Raw genomic sequence first — 20,990 nt, forward strand, 5'->3', positions numbered from 1 at the left:
GACCATGTCTGCACATGGCATGCAGTATTTAGCCGTTGATGAAGGCCTGTATGTGTTTGTTTGCATGATTCACTGGCTTTGTTCCATGTTTTTCCCAGTGATGCTGTCAGGGCGATACAGCAAAGCTGTTCGGTTGCAGCAAAAATTTTTGTCAGGAGAGCTGTACAAGAATTGGAGAATGGCAGACTTTGTCTTTTATCAGTTGAGCTTGTTACCATTCAGACATGTCACCTATATATGTGCTGCTGTGTTCACACAGGCTTAAAATCTTCCAGATTACCGGCTTGGTTAATGTTGAAATAGATAGGGCAAGACTCAAGAGACCTCCTGCATTGCTCCACTGTGTCTGCATGCGGGGATTGAGAAGGAGAGAAGTCCTACTCATTTCTAGTGTTTATATAAACATGACTATCTTTTTAATTATATAACAAATTGTGGTTATGTGTATATGAAATTGCAAATAACATATGTAGCAGGACATTAAATTACTTACTGTTTATTACTTTGCATTTTAACTTTGTACACTATAAAATCATGGGTATCCTCACGGCTTGTGTCTCATTTTGTAAGACAACTGAAAACAGTTATTCGCTCCCCTTTTTTCCCCCTGCTCTGCCAGCAATAGCCACTCCTCCCTCTGCTCGCAGAGCTTCATGCCCATCATGAAGCATTTTTGAAAAAATTCTGAGCTATACTTGAACCTAAAGAGGGGGGTTTCATTGCCCTTTAACAGAGCATTATTTTGGTTCTGAGTTCACGTGGGCCATGATCGCAAGGGCCGATTGAGGGACTTTAGCCAGGACACCGGTGGTCATACCCTTATTCTTTACGAGAAGTGCCATGGGATTTTTAATGACCACAGAGAGTCAGGACCTCGGTTTAACGTCTCATCCGAAAGACGGTGTCCACTGACAGTATAGTGTCCCCTTCACTTTTACTGGGGCATTAGGACTCACACAGACCACAGGTTGAGCACCCCCTGCTGGCCTCTATAACACCATTTCCAACAGCAATCTAATTTTTCCCATGTGATCTCCCATCCAGGTACTGACCAGGCTAAGCCCTGCTTAGCTTCAGTGAGTAACCGGTCTTGGGTTGCAGGGTGATATGGCTGTGAGCATTGTTTTGAATTTTTGGTTCCATAGCAAAATATACATCATAAAATCTATAAATGTATCAGTTACTGCTCAGGTTACCACATTCTATGGTGTTTGTGGAAGTTTCCAAAGATGGTAGTACCGAAGTACAAATACTTTGTTGCCGTACTTGAGTAGATTTTTCTAATATCAGTGCTTTACTCCACTATTTATTTTTCTGAAAACTTTTTACTCTTTACATTTTTCCATGAATATCTGTACTTTCTACTCCTTTCATTTTTAGGTTAGGCTCGTTACTTTTCAAGAATGGTGAAAGTGAAGAGACAGATAATCATCGATGTACTGTATGCTTTTTGATCAACCGGATCAAAGGTAAACGAGACACATTCCTGTTCAGATCTGGCATTTAAATGGCGTTAAAGCCTTTTGTCCACCTCCGACTATGCTGTGCAGCTACTTCTCTGATTTTTCAATCTAATACAGTAAAATAAACTTTTTTGTCAATGTTTGTAAAGTTAAAGCAGTTAAATACTTTATATATACACGTTATGCAGATGTATTTCCTTTGTTTCCAAGGAGTTCATATTTCCCAATACAGAATATATAATGTAGAATGATGTTGCTTGGCTATTTTGCAGCAGAAAATACAAAAAATGTAAGTTATTTTGTATAGATGAATAGACCTTTTTCTTGGCTACTGCATGGAGGGTGCCATAGCGACCAGTGTCTTCCGGTAGAAAGTTTAGAACTTCCGCTTACAGTGTTTACAACTGGTAATTTGCGCCCCGAAAATGGGTTTCAATAGCGTTTTGAGTGGATTACAGAATGTTTTTGTGACACACATCTTTGAAAGGTCTGTGTTAAAGCCGTTATAATCTGTCAGATGTCTATATGTCTATATGTAGATGTCAGAAGTACAGCGGCTCTTCAATGCGTGCACACACACACACACACACACGCAAAACTTCACTGCATTATAGAGCAAACCAGATTACTGGCATTTGAAACTGAAACTTAACAGGTATGTAAGTCATGCAATTTAAAAACATGAGCAATAAAAGTCCTTACTGATGCTCTGCTTGTTGATTTGCATGTTGATTCAACATGCAATAATCAGGAGCTGTTTATGTTTCATTTAGGTAGTGTGTGTTGTGTAGTATTTACCATGATTTGTGCTTTTCTGTCATTTCAAAACGCCATTTTACTTTCAGATTTTGACACTTATTCAATCAGTGTGTAAGTGGGACAGAACAGGCTACGTGTATGTGTTAGACATTTTGGAGAATTACATTTGCTTGGGCTGGTTGTATGTTTGAAAGAGAGAGAAAATGATCACTTTAGCAATGGGGAGATGCTATCTGATAACAAAGGTAAAATGCCTCGCAGCAGTTGTTTTCCATCCCATTATATCACATTTTTTAAATGATCAGTCAAGGAGGTTACGCTAATTGACACCAGTTTTAGTTCAAAGACGTTAAGAGTAGGTAAAATAGATTAAAACTATTGTTTCAAAGCTGTCCAAATGTGACTGTTTATACATATCAGCTGCCAACCAGAAGTTCTTAGCATTCTCCTTGCGCACACACGCAAAGCATAATGGGTAATTTTGCATTCAAAGAAAAAGGTCTATACATGATCTGTATGTGATGATGATGATGATGATGTAAATGGTAGTTGCCACTGTGAAACAAAAACAGTTAGAAGTAATGAATACTTTTTACTGAAATACATATTCCAGGCTGTACTTCTTTACTTTAACTTGAGTACTTAAGTGTAGTCAGTACTTCAACTTTATTACTAGAGTTGTTTTAAACATGAGTATCTATACTTCTGCTTGAGTAAAGGCTGTGTGTAAGTTTGCCATCTCTGGAAGTTTCTAGCCTTTCATCAGTGCTGGATATAAACTGTCTTTACTAACACTACAAAGTTCTTCACAAGCTAAGAGCGGGTCCACACTCTCTCTCTCTCTCTCTCTCTCTCTCTTTGAATAGTAGCTAAATATTCACCTAATCTCCTTCTTTTCAGTCTTACAAAATATGGCACTTTTATTCACTCAAATCTACCGATATGTGAGTAAACTGTCCAAATGAATCAAACTAAATCCTTTTTCCAAACCCATCGGCCCGATCAAAAGAGCAGTTCATTCATAAATCTGTCCTTCCGTATGTTCTGGAAAAAAAACTAGTATTTCTGAAATGTATAAAAACAATATGGTAACTCTTTAAGCTGTCATTACACATATTGCATGTACTTACTATAGTAATTACAATTAATATGCATAATTACATGCAACTAACCCTACTCCTGAACTTAACCATATATTAAGTTCATGTAATTAAGTAATATTATGCAGTAGTTAAATGAACAGTTACACTGTAACAAGACATCTTATACTAAAGTGTAACTAAAATGACTTGCTACTTTACTACAATGCAGCATTATTTGGCCCTGAACCACCAATGCTTACATCAGTCTTCAACCAGTTGAGGCCAGACATGAGACGCATTAAATACATGATGAGAAATCTAGAAATTGAAATGCTTTTTGAGGCAAACACGAAAATGGATAATTGACCAAATAAGATGGACAAGATATTTAAAAAAAAAGAAATGAAAGAAGGAAAGTATTTTGAAGAGGATGGTAAAACGAGAACAATCGAATGCATGCACTTTCAATAGCTAAGTCAGTTTTAAAGTAAATAATAATGTTAGTTTATTTTGATGGTCTGTATTCTATTAACTAAAGCAACTACCAGTCAACTACAAATAACGTATAGTATTAGTAGTAAATAAGTAATTTTACTATTAACTTTGCTTTTAAAGAATTATTCATCTTTTTAAAAAAGTTTTGAAGTCAAAATTAATTTGCTTCATTTGTTCTAATTAAGAGTAAATGAGTATCCCAGTGTATAAACAATTCATTCATTCCGTTTCCTTCAGCTTAGTCTCTTTTTCAGAGGTGGTCACAGTGAACTGCAGTGAGCATCCAGTCGCAACATGTAGCAAAAAGTACTACACAATGGTAACAGTTTGATCATGGTGTCTACATGTCTGCACTTCAGTAATGTGACTAAAATAGGAATACTCCACGTCTTAATTAGATTTGATTACTTTGATTTTGACTTATGTCATATTAAGGTATTAAAAAAATAATAAGAAAAAAATCTGTTTATATGGAAAACTCTTAATCATAGTATTGTCCTAATGACAGTAAAATTGGAGTACTGGTGTCCATGTACACGTAAACGTACTAAGTCAGGATCATTATTGATATGTGCCCCTATATACCGTTCTGGAGATCAAGAAATACGTCCCAGGAGATACTTTTTTGCTGTTTATATTTTTGGCCAATCAACCAGAGGCCGTTGTGTATGCTTTTTCAGATCTCAAATTCTCTCGCCAGTGCCATTCGTACCTGCTGTTTTTATGTAAATCCACCAGAGGCCTAACTGACTGACTGACTGACTGACTGATCGATCCACCCTCTTCCCTAAACCCAAACGATAAACGAGGTAAGTGGTCAGCTGGTAACGCGAAAAGGAACAAGAAGCCATCAGCGACATCATACCACTCCATAGCGTTCGCTTTAAAGACAAAATGCAGCCATACGTAGCTCTGGCTACATAATTTGTGCTCTCCAGAAATGTATACTGGGGTATGTTTTTACAATGAGCCTGTGTTGAAATGTACTCAGTGACTTTTTGTGGTCTGGAAACAGACTTTGTTGTTTTTTAACCAACACCATTACTGCCTCACTGTAAACTACACAAATATTATGTGCATGTGTATTATCCATGACATGAACAAATATTTGGCATCCAAAACAACAATAAGCAATAGCACATGTTTCTATTAGTTGATCTCTAACTGGCCTGGAATACATAACACAGCACTTTAGTATTAGCATGTTTGTACTAAATATGGATCCATTTGCACATATATTTTGGATAGTTTCTACCAGGGCTTAATTCGTGCCAGGACACGCCGGATCCGGCACCTCTGAAAGCTGATCCGGTATCTCATTTTACCAATCGCCCTCCTCAACCGCCCTCCTCCCCCATCTGCTGTTCACTTTCACTTTCTTTCGCGACTTCCTAACCCTCTTCACTTTCGTCCTCCACCCCCCCCCCCCCCCTCACATTCGTTCTTCGTCTGCCACACCGCCATTTAACGATCAACCCCCCGACACCCCTGTTGCGCGTGCTTGTAAAAGGCATTCTTGTTTTACCCTTGAACAATTAAATGAATGCTAAACTCTATTTGACTGATTAAATTTTAATTACATTGATGCTGTAAAAGAAACTGTATAAAATTGAAAAAATAATAAATAAATAAATAAAAATCACATTAACCATTCACCTAAAGTTTATCGTTATGGGAAAAAACACTAGCTCTGTACCTATTAGTCCAATTGTTAGGAGTGATTTCAGTTGTTCAAACAATAAACAAAATTTAAAGGGGAGCTATTATGCCCCTTTTTTACAAGATGTAAGATAAGTCTCTGATGTCCCTAAACTGTGTATGTGAAGTTTCCGCTCAAAATTCATTCATTCATTCATTTATTTTCTTGTCAGCTTGTCCCTTTATTAATCCGGGGTTGCCACAGCGTAATAAACCACCAACTTATCCAGCAAGTTTGCCCTTCCAGCCGCAACCCATTTCTGGTAAACATCCACACACACATTCACACACACACACTCTTACACTACGGACAATTTAGCCAACCCAATTCACCTGTACTGCATGTCTTTGGACTGTGGGGGAAACTGGAGCACCCGGAGGAAACCCACGCGAATGCAGGGAGAACATGCAAACTCCACACAAATACGGCAACTGAGCGGAGGTTCGAACCAGCGACCCAGCGACCCAGCGACCTTCTTGCTGTGAGGCGACAGCACTACCTACTGCACCACTGCCTCGCTCAAAATATCCCACAAATTATTTTTACAACTCTTTAAAATAGGTTTGGATCCAAATTGTGCCATTTTGGTGACTGTTGCTTTAAATTCAAATGTGCATGTGCTCCCAACCCACTTTAAAAAAGAGGGTGGAGATACAAATGCCTGTTAGTCAGCATAGTGGCAGATTCAAAAATAAGACTACCATCCTATGCTAATAAGAAAGAGACCATTCCTAATGGGTGGGCTTTCCTCCTGTGATGACACCTACAAAGGGAGAATGTCAAAGTGTTTCTGCAAAACTGTTTTTATAAGTGTGATTATAAAAAAATGTATTTATAAAAAAATTAAGATTTTAGAAGCTGCTTATATTCACATGCTCTTGCAACAGAATTGTGTTTAAACCCCTTATAAAAGTGATTTTTGCATAATATGTGCCCTTTAAATAAGTTTTTAAAGATGTAAAACAACAACATAAGCTGAACACTGTTGTTAGCTTAATGCCTGATCTTAAATTAGACGGCCAGTGTTATTTAAGTTACTGAGTTAAATGTAAAATTACTTTATATAGTTTAATAAAATTCACAATTATTACATTTTCCGTTTCGGATTCTGGCCAAGTGCATCCAGAATTTTCATTTTCAGTCCAGAATTTTCATTTTTGGTGCAACCCTATGCTTATTCTAACCCATTTTCTTTTTATCATTGGTGAGTTGTGCTCATTTAATGTCAGTAATGTTTTCAATCACAAGAGAGTGGCTACCTAAAAATCCTAAAAAAGTGACCACAGTATGTCTGAAATTAATTAATAGCTATAAATGTACACCTTCAATCCTTCCTCTCTTTTGTTGATGAAAGTCCCACACAAAACAACAAGTGCAGTGCTATGTCACGTCATATGTACTGCACACCGGAAATATTCCATTCAGTTCGAAAAATCAATCAATGTCCAAATATATGGACCATTTCTGATCTGTTGATTTCAAATTCTGTAGATTTTACATATGAACAGTAAACAATAAGAAGAGCAGATGTTTAGTTTCTAATCTGATAACCACAATACAAAGCTAATCTGAAAATTGTGCATTTCAGAATTGTTTTTGCCAAACTTTATAGACAGCAAAGTTTAAATCCAATCTGGCTAGCGTACTTCAACAACACATCCTGTAATCTTTAAGAATTAGGTCTGTATAGGCAGAGAACAGGCGGGATTCAGTGGCTGTTCAAATGCATTTAACCGCATGAAAGCAATGCTAAAAATATGTTTATGACTATGTTTGGCATCAGCCATTTGCAATCAAAGCAATCAAAAAATAGAGCCTAATATATGAGGTTTTAACAATTAGCTTTGGTAATAAAACCAATTTAGCGAACAAATTTTAAACTAATAAAACAGAAGAGCCTGAGCAGACAATATAATTTATTTACACTTCTTTTTTTTCTCTGATACTAAACGTCACTCCTTGTCCAAAGAATATTCCCCCTCTTTATTTCCCTCCCTCTTTCCTAGGGATATCAGGAGATCAGCAGATGCACCGAGAAAGCTCAGCCTGAGAATCTGATGGCTAGTTTCTGCTAGATCTTTATAATCTGCTGGATTACACCCTGACTAACAGAATGTGGTCTCAGATTAGATTGGGTGACAGACAGAGCTCGGTCATGACCTTTCTGCCTGACCCTTGAGTGACCGTTACACTGACAGGTCACCTGTTGTTTTCCTTCCCATAGTTGAATAATGCAGCATAACTGTAGTGGAAGTCAGTTAAATGACCATAGGTAAAAAAGAGAGACAGAAACTGATGCAGCCTATAGGATGGAGGGTTAATTTAAATGATGATGTGTTTGGAGGGGGTGGGGTAAGAAAGACCCTATTTCCTTTGCGTTAAAGGTGTTAAAAGACGTGAGTGGCCTCTAGGGACGAAATGGGAAGAGGAAGTTGTCCTATACAACATACACACACACATACAAACATTCAAACAAAAGCACAAAAAGAGGCAATTGTGATTTTCGTGACATTATTTCTTAACATTTGATAAATTGCCAAATTTGTAGAACTACAAAACCTTTATTATCAAAACAACAAGACATGTTAAGGCAAGATATTACAGGCAAAACTAATTTTTTGGCTTAAATTTAAGATTTTGTCTCACTTGTCTACTCTGAGACCTTTTGAAAAAATTACTAGTTGTATTTTTGTGATCATTGCCATTCCAGCTTCATTGGCTTTTCAAAGGCAGATGCATATTTAACATTTAACAACAAAATATCACAAGACAAAATAGCTACATGTTTTATCATTAAAAAGTGTGCAATAAAAGAAAAAATATAGAAAGTATTAACCTTCTTGTGCTTCTCCAGCATTTAGTAAATCGTCATGCGTATGACTTCTCGAGTATCTAGTGTATGCAACTTGTTTGTGTTTTGTTTTAAAACACTATATAGGATTTATTTGTAAACCTTTTTCTGAAATTAAGTTTGTTTTTTGATACCAAGCATGTTGCAAATCAGCCAGAAAGCTTCGGTACATCTATCTAGAAAGGGTTTAACGGAGGCATTTTGTCACCTTGGAATGATAAGGTTCTATCTGCGTTCTGAATGATTTTGAGATATTGAGCTTTAAAGTTTTTGCATTCCATATACAAACAGTATGTGTGTAACATTTGTTTGTTAAATAAAAAGTCTTAAAAGGTAAACTACTTATAAAAAACATCCCATAATGTAAATAAATTGGCATTTAATAAGAATATGTCAATAACTCAATTTTGACAAAAATGTCAGACAGAACCTTAAAATTCTAAGGTGACAATTTGTTGATGTATCAAGTGCATACTGTATAATTTATCAAAAACATATCAGGGCTCAACAATAAGGACTGCCCGATGACCTGAGGCCAGCCTGTAAGATTCTCGGGACATTAGACAGGATTGTTACTTGCCCCGATCGGGCCACTGATGCCCTGTCACTAAAGTTTAATTTGCCTGTGACTGTTTGTCAATTGCGTGCAAATACAGTCAGAATCGAGGAACAGTTTGTTTTTAAGCCTTCAAATGCTACCTTCTCAGTTCCTCTTATCTGACTGAATGTTTTGAGCATGTTATTTCGTAACAAACAGTTCAACGAAGAGACAGCAGCATGGTGGCAATATCAAGAGATGATGCTAAAAGAAAACATTTGTTTCTGACGTCTTGCAAACATTTACGAGGGTACACCACGACTAAAAAAATTAAGTGATGTTTTTTACAGTTTGACGTCAGTCGGGCAGTTCAGTCATCTTTTGTTTTGCAATAAAATACCTGCACATTTAGCTACTTTTGTTTGCAAAATACTTAGAATTTTGCTCATTATACATGTATTGAAATTTTTTTTATATTTCAATTCTAGATTTACAAACATTGACACTTTTTTTTATTTGTGGCTAAGAAATAGCTATTATTATTATTTTTATAATTTTTTATTTATTTTATTTTTTTGGGGGTGGGGCCAGTAAAAATATTGGCAGGGCAAGTAAAAATCAGAACCGCTGGTCCAATCAGGCCTGTAAAAAAATCCTCAGCGTTGAACCCTGCATATGGAAAATATTTTCTAAATTGTGTGGTGATTAAAAAATAAATAAATAAATAAATAAAACTTTTATTTTATGGAACTATAAAATGTATTTAAATAAATAAATAAATAAATAAAATGATTTATTTGTCTCTTATTTGCATATTTACACATAACATGTCTAAATACTAGCAATAAAAAATAAAACTAGTTTGGCAAGTTGTACATATAAAAAGTTCCCCCGTTCACCTGTGTTGTCTTGCCTTAATTCAAATATAATTAAACTCAATATAACTATACTAAACAATAACGGAGCTCATTGCATCAAAACTTTTAAAATATCAAATATTATCAACACAACACTAGCAGTGGCACTAAAGTAAAATAAACATTTAAAACATGAAGGAGGAAATGGCATTTATATCATCAAATGACTGAACTAAAGCTTGTCTCTTCCTCAGGTCAAGGAGACACATCCTCCTGTCAATCACTTTTATGGTAGCCACAGAATACAGACTGACCTCTGACCCCAGCAATAGGGGTCAAGTCACTCCTTCTCACACCTCTACATAATGGAGGTACAAAAGCACAGCTTAAGCTCACTTGAGATTTTTGTTTTCCATTTAGGTGTTTTACCTTTTCGTCTGGTTATTTATTTAGTCGCTACAGTTACATTTATGATACACTTACTGCCAGTAAAACAATTGTCAAACGAACAGTAAAAACAACTACCGTGTTCAAACTGTCCTGAAGAGTTTAGTTGCAGCTTCAAATAAACACACAGGCTAATCAAGCTCTTACTAGGCATAAGTTTCCTGGAATATGTTTTTTGGAAAGTTGGAGCTCAACTCTACTCCACAGTGGCTCTCCAGGACCGAGCTAAAACAAACACACTAGCTAGACTTATATGAGAGCAACTGATGTATGAAAGCAGGCATGTAAATCTGTTATAATCTATCAAATCGGTCTCCGGCGCCCCCTTGTGGTAGCGAATTAATTTTGTTTTGCTCTCTGTGATTTTTATTTTATTTTTTTTATGTTAAAGGGATATTTTACCAAAAAATTAAAATCCCGTCATCATTTGCTCATCATACACATGTTCCAAACCTGTTTGGCCTTCTTTCTTTTATTGAGCACAAAAAAATGTATTTTAAAGAAAGCTGGAAGCCTGTAATCACTGACATCCATATATTTGTTTTTCCTAATATGCAGTGGTGTAAAGAAACACATTACAAATACTCAAATTACTGTAATTGAGTAGTTTTTAAAATGTGTACTTCAACCTGCAGTCTCTATTTTTTCTCGTCTATGAGGATTAGAAAAATCAGTCCTGTGATTCCTGTCCAATGAAATCTCACATACAAGGTAAATTGCATCATAATGGACTACCTTAATAAGACGTGGGCACTTTATAATAGCAGTAAACTCTTTGGAAGCATTAAAAGTGTCCAAAAAGAGGTGTAAAATCTTTCCACGCAATGACCCAGAGACTACTCTGATGAGAGTAGTCACTGTCACTGATGAGAAGATCAGTGATGAGAAGATGAGCAGACGTTTGCATGATGACCGAAATGGCCTTAAACACCCAGCAGGCAAGGATGTCAACATGACATCAGATTGACGTTGCACCTTAATTTCGTAGGATGTTGCATTTTGTTTGGAAATGAAAATCGGGTTGACATTAGAACCCAACGTAAGGCCAACCTCAATGTTCGACGCCTAATCTAATATTAACAAAATTTCAACGTATAATGATGTTACAGCGTGGACGTTACCAATATGACGTCTATTAAATTTTGGAGTTTGGTTACCATACCTGACGAATAAATGTCAATATTTGACGTCAACATGATGTTGGCTTGACGTTGGATTTTGGTCACTTTCCAACACAACCTAAATATCAAAATATCAACATCCTTTGACGTTGTTATTGGAAATCAAAATAACGTTGACCTTAAACTCTGGCTAGACAATGAATTTTGGTCACCTACCATCATGACCTAAATCTAACTCAATATTAACGTCTTATGACGTTGTGTGCCTGCTGGGCAATAACTAAATGCACTACAGAATGTTTCATTTACACACATCCACAAATTACATGTAAACACATCAACTTTTTACATCGAAATACGGAATATGGAAGTCAATGGTAGCCTACCGGTTTACAGCTTTCTTTAAAATATGTTCTTTTGAGTGGCTTAAATAACCAAAATTAAAATTGAAATTCTGTTATAATTTACTCACTCTTTATGGTTGTAAAAAATTAGGAATTTCGTTATAAGCAATGCATTTCTGAGTGCCTAACGCAGGTCGCACACCAGAAGCGCCGCTTGGCGCCACGACACGGCGCGCACATGACAGTTTAAAGTATCATACACCAGACGCGCACATTCGAATGATATTTAACATGAAACTAATCAGATGGCGCTCTGTGGCGTGGCTGAAAAATGAACTGCGTCCTGAAACGTGGACGGGTGCCGCCGACAGCCGCCGACTTGCGGCGCCGGTGTGTGTATCCTGATAGAAACCTATGTTTAGAATTCTAAAATGCATAGCGCTGCGCGGCGCGCCGCCGAGCGCCACTTCTGGTGTGCGACCTGATTTAGCGTCCCACCAGTGCTGATATACAGCCATATCGCACTGCTACGAGTGTGATATTGTGTTTATACAACAGTTTGACGCCACAATCGTGTATATAAATAAGAAAATCAAACACGGAGAGTCTAAAAACCCCTTTTTATTAGGAACTACTTTCTTCCGCCATTCATTCACATCTGCAGCTGACATCAAAACAGCAGAAGCCGTTACTAATTCACCAACGTCACTTTAGAGCTAGTGTTTGAATGACTCTCTATAGCGTAGTCTAAAGTAATGATAAAACAGCTGATTTTGCTCACACTTTAAGATTATAAGGCTGAACGTGACATGAAATGCCATCCATCTACAGAGACTTCTTACAGTGTTACAGTCTACAGTATTTCTCTGATGCAATCGGGATATCACAATAATTAACCTGAAAAAAGTAACGCAATCACTACCAGACTGCTGTTGTGTTTGTGATAAGAAAAAAACGCTAAACACATGCTTCTTTCTTTCTGCCAATAAAACACACATTCCTGATATGCGAGCAAATCGGTTAAAATACAGCACTACAACATACAAAAGAGAGAGATCGACTTAGAATATCACTTTCCAGCATACCTGCCAACAACTGTTGTAAGCGTTAGTACAGTATGTGGAAAACGGGGTCTATGGCACCTCTTTGGGGGATCATAACAGGTTAATAAGTAAAGACCGGGGCTGGCAGGCATGCCGTTACAAAAGCCCCCAATTTTACACTAACTATGTCATTTTTTTACTAGGGCTGCCCGATTATGGGAAAAATCATAATCTCAATTATTTTGGTCATAACTGTAATCGAGATTATTCAAAAATGATTATCAGTTGAAGTCAAAATGATTCACCCTTCTGTGAATTTTTTTAATATATAAATGTTTCCCAAATGATGTTTAAAGGAGGATTTTTTTTACAGTATTTCCTATAATATTTTTTTCTTCTGGAGAAAGTCTTATTTGTTTTAATTTGGCTAGAATAAAAGCAGGTTTAAATAGTTTAAAACCTATTTTAAGAGATCAATATTATTAGCCCCTTTAAGCTATATATATATATATATATATATATATATATATATATATATATATATATATATATATATATATATATATATATATGATTGTCTGCAGAAGCAACTACTGTTATACAATGATTTGCCTAATTACACTAATTAAGCCTTTGAATGTCAGTTTGAGCTGAATACTAGTGTCTTGAAGAATATCTAGTCAAATATTAATTACTGTCATCATAGCAAAATTAAAAGAAATCAGTTATTAGAAATTAGTTATTAAATCACTGATATATATATAATATGATTTGAATGTACATCTATGTATGATGCGCATCCCGTGCTGCAAAAAGTGGCAGAGTAATACACAAAGGTGAGGGGTGAAGAGGCCTTTGTGTGATGTTACTGGAAAAATATCGCAACAGCTATCAGCCAGTCAGATTCAAGAACCAGACAGAACTGTTGTATAAATATATATGTATATATATGTATATATATTTCTACTATTGTCAGTAGTTACAGGACTTCAGCTTCCTTGAGGGAGATTAAACAGAGAGTACATATTCATTTCTGGATAAACGATCCCTTTAATATTTGTATGATTTTTGGAATAAAATAAAATCAAACCTTTTGACCCATTCAATGATATTGCCAAATTATTACCCATGCAACAAATGACTCTCTTAAAGAGCTGATGCTCATAATAGCTGAAGATACATCAGCTATTATGTTAACTTGCGCCTGTGCAAACAGCATTACTATGACTAAGGATTCAATCAACTAATTATCACACATACTGTACAGCAGGGGTCTCAAACTCGCGGCCCGCGGGCCATTTGCGGCCCTCAGTGCAATATTTTGTGGCCCGCGTCGACTGCTGTACTCTGACAGAATCAGCGTTGTCGCACGCATTCTGATCAGCTGTGTTATCGCGCGCGTACTCAAGAGCGGTGTTATCGCGCGCCTACTGAAGGGCGGGACCGAGGGTGTGTCGCGTCGTGGGGGCACTTTTGATCATTTTGGAAGGGCACTTTCTATGCAAGACTAAAAAGGGCATGTGCTCTGCACAGGTTGAGCCCTATGTGTGCACGTGCCTGCCCTGCATCTTATATATATTGATATTATAGGTAGATACAGACTGGTACAGACTGATGTGACTGGAGTGGGGTGGGGGTGTTTTATTTATACATATATATACGCCTTTTTTTTAGGTGAGGGAATGGAAGTTTTGAGTGAGTTTCCCCACTTTTTTCCCTAGGACTTCAATAAGTCAAAGTACAGGTCTAGACTTAATGATGATAATCTTCAAGCCATACTGAGGGTCTCAACTGCTTCCGCTCTAAAGCCAAATGTGGTTCAGATTTTTGAGAAGAAGCGCTGTCAAGTCTCTGGCAGCAAGAAGTAGGCAAAAGATGCCATGTTCAGAAGAACTGTTCATAATCTTCACTCAATGTTCTATTAATGTTCAGGACACTTCATGTTCAGAAGAAATAATTAAAACTGTTAATAATGACATTTGAGGACTTTTTTTTTGTGAAATCCCTTATGCGGCCCAGCCTCACCCACACTTTGCCTCCTGCGGCCCCCAGGTAAATTGAGTTTGAGACCCCTGCTGTACAGTATATACCGTATCACATTTTACAAGAAGCATGCATATAGCAGAAATGCATTAGCTTAAATTAAATAATAATAAAAATGTGATATAACAAGTACTCCAATAATGTTATCAGAAAGAAATAATATCAGAAAGAAGCATGAGAATTGAAATGTTTGGAAGTCGTTTAGGAGAATGGCTCTGTCCAAAAATTAGACTTGCATTTTTGTATTTCTACAGATACAAAAAAAAAAACCAAAAAAAAAATGGTACAATGGGTAATGGTATTTACATCAAAATGCATATGGCAGTAATTAAATTAAATTATAATATAATACAATATAAGAATATATTTCACTTCATTGGGTCACAAAATGTGTTTTAAATGAATTGTTTTATAATAAAAAAGAATAGATATAAAACAAAATTAAGTAAAATATTTACTTATAGCATACTAAAATATAAAATTTATATAGCATAATAAATGTAATATGACATGTAATTTAATATCCCTTATTTGTATGACACTTGATTCTCTCCAATAAATGTGACCAGATTAAATAAACACTATCAGATGATTATTTCAAAAAATTAAATCTGCTTTACACTTATAAATTATAAACTGCTAATACCCTGGACAACTGAAAGGATTAAGATTTAATTTCATTAGTGAGCCTAAACTGCTCTGTTTGTATTCAGATCCCAGACAACGGCATTTCTTTCTCTTCCACTAGATGACAGCGCAGCAACCTGTAATTTTACAATCTATGAAGATGAAGTTTGCTAAATTTACATGAACGTGGTATGATCATATATTTATGGTACAATTGCACCTACAGTATGTATGATCTTATCAATGTAGCAGACTTTAATATCAGTGCATATTTAATAATTCTGTACAATCTGCCATCATATAGACCAGTGGTTCTCAAACTTTTTTCATCAAGTACCACCTCAGAAAAAACTATGCCTCCAAGTACCACCATAAAGAGCAGTATTGAATTACAGTAGCATAGTAGGCCCAGTAAAGCAGCTACAGCTCTGCACAGTTTAAAAACATGGCAGATTAACTACTATTATTAGGAGTATTTATTTTTATCAGCCACTTTAAACATTATAAATAGTTTAAACATTAACACTGTACTGTACTTATATGTGAAAAAACAAACAAACAAACAAAATAAAATGTCAACGTTTAAATTAAAATGAGCTTGTTAAAGTAAAAAAATGGTAGGTACTGTTCTTAAAAAGTAAAAAAAAAAATGCTGTACTTAAATGTAAAGAATTAATCTGTAGTATCCTATTCATCAAAACGGAAATGTTGCTAGGCCCTTATAAATATAGGCTATATTTCTACATATTCATATATAAACCATTTTTGATAAGTTTAAAAATATATGTTGCATGTACATATGACATATTGGATTATTCTGTGTACCACTAGAAGGCAACCCGCGTACCACTAGTGGTACACGTACTACAGTTTTAGAACCACTGATATAGACTACAGATCTCATTGGCGAATCTAAAAAAAACTTAAAGATCCTTACATACCCACTATGTCTGTTTAAAATATTTAAGGTTTAATTTAGTACCAAGACCAGGTTTTATTCAATGTCTTTACAGTATGTGGCTTGGAAAACCAAATATAGTGCAGTATAATATAAGCATTAAGGCTCGTCCTAACAGCAAAACTTAAGTGAATGACTGTAAATGTGAATAAATTATAAAATTCAAATAAATACATTTGTTTGTAGTTCATTGTGTAACTTTAATGTGGGTAGTTTGGCATATTCAAATATGTAAATATACTTATATTTCTGTTTTTGTAAATCTTAAAATAAGTATACCTTTCAGATGCATCTCTGGTATTAGGAGTTTTCTTCTTGTTTTAAATAATTTCCAATAATAACACACTGGCTGATGCTATACTTAGCTGCTTTAAAAATACAGTTTACTGGGCATTAAATGTTAGAGTAGTTTGAATGTTTATATTTTAATCAAACCAGTAAGGATAAAGAAACTGTAGTTGGGTATAAAATAACTTTTATTGCTTTACATTTACTGCTGCTGTTCTGGTTATTTAGTCTGTGCCCCCTGTTTTTGTCTAAGTGGTCTGGAAACTCCACATTTGCCTGCTGTAGCCTGGTAATGTGTTTTGGTAGTTCCTGCAACTTCACAGAGAGCCTCACAGACGCAGCAGAGGAAGTTCAGGATCAGGATCTGTTCTCCTCAGTTCCTCTGCCACTCCTGCTCTCCCTGCAAATCATTGACAGCATTTATCTACACTGATCCTGACAATGCAATTCAAGCCATGACTGCTGCTTTAAGTTAAGTGTAATGTCACTGGCCACCTGCTCAGTGCAACCAGGGATGGCGCTCAATATCATCTAAACTGGGTCGATCTGCTGGTGCTGCACTGAGACACCAGCGAATCAGGTGACGGCACTCTGTTACACACAACACCGTCTTCAGAAACACATAACAACACACTTCTGCTCACTCACACACATTGTCTCCATCTCTGAATGTGTCTGAATCTCTTACCTGTTGACAGCTTTCTAGGGAAGATCAGTCTGCTTTTGGACGTGACCTTCTGTGCGCCTCTGAAGGGGAAACGGTCACACAGGATGTTGTAAAGGGTCACTCCTACTGACCAGACTGTAGCTGGCGTCGCATTATAGCGATGTCTGCGGAACCACTCTGGAGGAGCGTATGCAGGAGTGCCTGAGAGACACAAGAGGAACACAAACATTCACTTAAAACTCTCCAGTACAGACAATTACCCTTAGTCGATCATCACAAACATCCACAGAGCGTTTCCTTCTGTAACACAAACCCACCAGCAAAGTATTTGTAGGCTGAGCGCTTCAGCAGATCTCCACAGCCAAAGTCCAGCAGCTTGATGTCCTGGGACTCTTTGGAGATCAGCAGGTTCTCTGGCTTGACGTCCCGGTGCAGGACGCCGCTGCTCTCGCAGTGTTTCAGCGCCGCGATCAGCTGCACCAGCACTTTCTTGGCCAGACGCTCGTCCAGACAGCCGTTCTCCTCACAGAAGCTCTGCAGATCTTGGCAAGGAGCCGGACGCTCCAGGATCAGGACGTAGCGTCTGGGACGGTCAAACCAGTCCAGCAGCTGCAGGACACTGGGGCAGGCAGGAGCTGAAGTGACGCGGGTCATCAATGCCACCTCCAGCGGCAGACGACCCTGACCGTCCTGAAGGACAAACACTTCATTATATGCAGGACTGAATGAAAGACGTCAAACACAACAGATTCACTCTGGAACTTACAACTTTCAGTCTGGTGTGCGTCCGGTCCTTAGACACGTACTTGATGGCCACCTGCAGACAGAAGAAGCACAGTAAATCACACCTGCCTGATTTACGGACAGCAACATTTGTAAAGCATGTCTGAATGAAGAGGGGAAGAAAATGTCTTACTGGCAGTCCATCAGACCTGCGGATCCCAGCAAACACAGAGCCGAATCCACCTCGTCCCAGCAACGGGCCCTTCGCATACATGTCTGCAACACAGAAGAGCACAAGAAAACAAGAATATAGAGACAGATCATTTCATAACTGAGCCATAACATCTGGAAGAGGAGCGTGTGCTGACCTCTGCGAGAGCGTTTGGCTGGTGGTCTTCTGGACGAGGTGGACGCCGTTTGCTGGCTGCTGCTCCTCCTCTTCCTCTTCCTCTGGTCAGTGGACACAGAATCCGCCAACTCGGAAGACAGAGGAGCCAAATAACCAGGAAGCTCAGTGGTGCCATCACGTGTGTCTGCGTCCAGAGCTGATGTCTGGGTGAAAGCAACACTCCTGGATCTGGAGCGGCCTGAAGCTAAAATATAAACAACACACACAAACTCTGAATATCGATCATTAATAAACAGCACTCAATCTCACTAGTCTCATCATTTTACTTCATTTTTAACAACTGTCAGTCAGGACTTCCAGTAGATTTAAGGAATATATTTAAAGATTAATATAGCATAATCATTTTCATATTATTTAGCCAAACATACAGCATCATACAATGACATATTGCACCAATAACAAACAACTGAACAATTAAAAACACTCACCTCGTCTTTCACCCATGTGGGCCTTTGACATCCTTCTTCAACCTGTAATGAGACAAGAAAATACAGAAAACAAGAGTATGAAAATAAAAAGTTAAAAACTAAAAGTAAAAAGAAAAAGAAACAAAAAATTAAGAACAAAACGAAGTGGAATTGAAAAATGTCAAAATAAATGTTTAAAGAAATAATCCGATCTCTTGCAAGAAAATAAAACTAATGAAGTAAAATGTGCTCTTTAAAATGAAAGTCTTTTCTCAGAAATCTCAGGATCCACACAGTAATGCTCTGCAAAAGTCGCCTCGTCTCAACCAACAGATTACGAAAGGGTCGATCGTTTATAAATACAGTCAGAATTCATATCATAACACGCGTTGCTATAGCAACTAAAATTGTGATAGCGTGTCCTTCTGTGCATCCTAACTTCTTTCCGACCTAAACAATTTGTAAGGATTATAATCCGCTGAATTAGCCAAAAAAGAGGAATATATCATATTTGTTCGCTCTGATTAGAAAATTAAATAATTACATTAAATAACTCAACACATTGTAAGCAGTGTAATAGTGAAGTGGCCATCACATTGCTTTCTGAAATATTTTATCGCACCGTCATTGTTTGTTTGAAAGAGAAATCTTTACATTTGTCTAAAATCACATAAAATCGAGTGAACGTGTATAAAAACAGGACTAAACAAACAAACCAGCTCATCTATAAATTAAACTAAAGCATAGAATCAGGTCATTCTAAGCTCTGATTAAATGTAGCCTTACCATAATGAAGGCGTATACGATGATGCTGATGCTCCTCGTTATGACGTTATAAACGCGCTTCATTCATGTGATTTCAGGCACGACAAACTGCTTTCAGAGCGATTTCTGAGTAACACATTTAGGTTATTATTATGTTAAATCTTTGTTAAATCTTTATGATTCAGCTAAAGCAATTATTAACGTTTTTATTTATATAACAAGAAGAATAGAATACAAAAATAGAGGAATAAAGTACTTAAGTTTTTTTCTTTAATATCAAAGAACCAAATTAAATAGAGAATAAAAAAAAGTATAAAATAATTTTTTAAAAAGCATGAGGACATTACAAAAGATCATACGATATTGACGTCACTGTAAATATGCGCCTCGCATAATAATGGGGAAACCAAAAAAAAAAAAAATGGGGAAACCAATAATATAGCTGTCAAATAAAAATAACTATATAAATAATAATAATAATAATAATAATAATAATAATAATAATAATAATAATAATAATAAAATTAAATATGATTTTAAGCATTTCGTTTGTGATCAGCATGGTGACCTGTTATTGATTGAGCATAGCAGGCAGTAATCGGCCCGAGCTCGGCTGCCCTCCGGCGCCTCCGGCTCCGACTCGGCATCGGCGAGTGTTATCCGGGCCGAGTGCGGCCCGCAGCTCGCTCGCGCACATGCGGTTGTGATGCGGCTGTAAAGCACTGGCCCGATTCCGGTCAACCATATGGCAACCGATTAAGGCTGATGGCAACCGATTAAGTTCTTATTTTATCAAGTAATCTGTCAGCTCCACGTTTAATGATAATTTGAGAAAATATTCATGGTACGATAGCAAAAAAAAAAAAAAAGAATATTTAGTGTGGATGGTCGCAATGTTTAGACGCAAACAAAACAATATTATTTATAAATAGATTATACATGTCATCTAGAGAAAAACTATGTAAAATTCGCTTAATTTTGAGATAGCACGCTCCTGTGCTGACTGTTTTTGTTTTAAAGCAGAAGTTGGTTTCATAATAAACACATGCGTGACTAAACTCATGATCCACACTCCAATCCAGACGGTGGCGGTAATGCTCCAAAAAGCTGTTTGTCAACCACCATGGCACGAAGATCACAAGAAGAAAAAGTTTGGTTTTTTTAAAGACTTCACGTGGATCCCGGTCAGAAAGGTAAGCTTTTTACTGCTTGTGTACTGTATAATTAGCGAATTTAGAGCTTAAAACATTTCCACGGTGTTTGGTTGTAACAGCGTTTAGTAATTTAAAACAGTTTGATACGAAATGTAACTTGCTTTAAGAAACACGACTGGAGCTAATGTATGCTAACGCTAACAGTTACAAACACGTCTGAAAGTTCCTTTTCCTTTTACACAATGTTAGA

The 20,990-nt window shown here is 36.8% G+C and overlaps 1 protein-coding gene and 1 long non-coding RNA gene across 7 annotated transcripts in view; one reads left to right on the forward strand and one right to left on the reverse strand.

The window, feature by feature from the left end:
• pimr47 (Pim proto-oncogene, serine/threonine kinase, related 47) overlaps positions 1–19,637 on the reverse strand; it is a 149,646-nt gene extending 130,009 nt beyond the window's left edge. For 4 of the 6 annotated variants that reach the window (XM_073920763.1, XM_073920761.1, XM_073920765.1 and 1 more), the window contains exons 1-6: positions 18,843–19,637; positions 18,374–18,598; positions 18,199–18,281; positions 18,049–18,099; positions 17,600–17,972; positions 17,304–17,483 (exon numbers count right to left, since the gene is read on the reverse strand). In XM_073920763.1, coding sequence (XP_073776864.1) covers positions 17,304–17,483; positions 17,600–17,972; positions 18,049–18,099; positions 18,199–18,281; positions 18,374–18,598; positions 18,843–18,873 — 943 coding nt within the window. In that variant the 5' untranslated portion in view covers positions 18,874–19,637. Of the gene's footprint in view, positions 1–16,783; positions 17,016–17,110; positions 17,207–17,303; positions 17,484–17,599; positions 17,973–18,048; positions 18,100–18,198; positions 18,282–18,373; positions 18,599–18,842 lie in introns of those variants that run through there. The other 2 variants (XM_073920762.1, XM_021472692.2) reach the window with 2 other exon arrangements.
• A 1,086-nt stretch (positions 19,638–20,723) lies between these two features.
• Positions 20,724–20,990, forward strand: part of LOC137487373 (uncharacterized) — a 3,002-nt gene continuing 2,735 nt past the window's right edge. Inside the window, exon 1 of the long non-coding RNA XR_011005916.2 lies at positions 20,724–20,779. This is a non-coding gene — a long non-coding RNA (uncharacterized lncRNA). The remainder of the gene's footprint in view (positions 20,780–20,990) is intronic.

The sequence above is a fragment of the Danio rerio genome, chromosome 13 (assembly GCF_049306965.1).
Source record: "Danio rerio strain Tuebingen ecotype United States chromosome 13, GRCz12tu, whole genome shotgun sequence".
Lineage (NCBI taxonomy): Eukaryota > Metazoa > Chordata > Actinopteri > Cypriniformes > Danionidae > Danio > Danio rerio.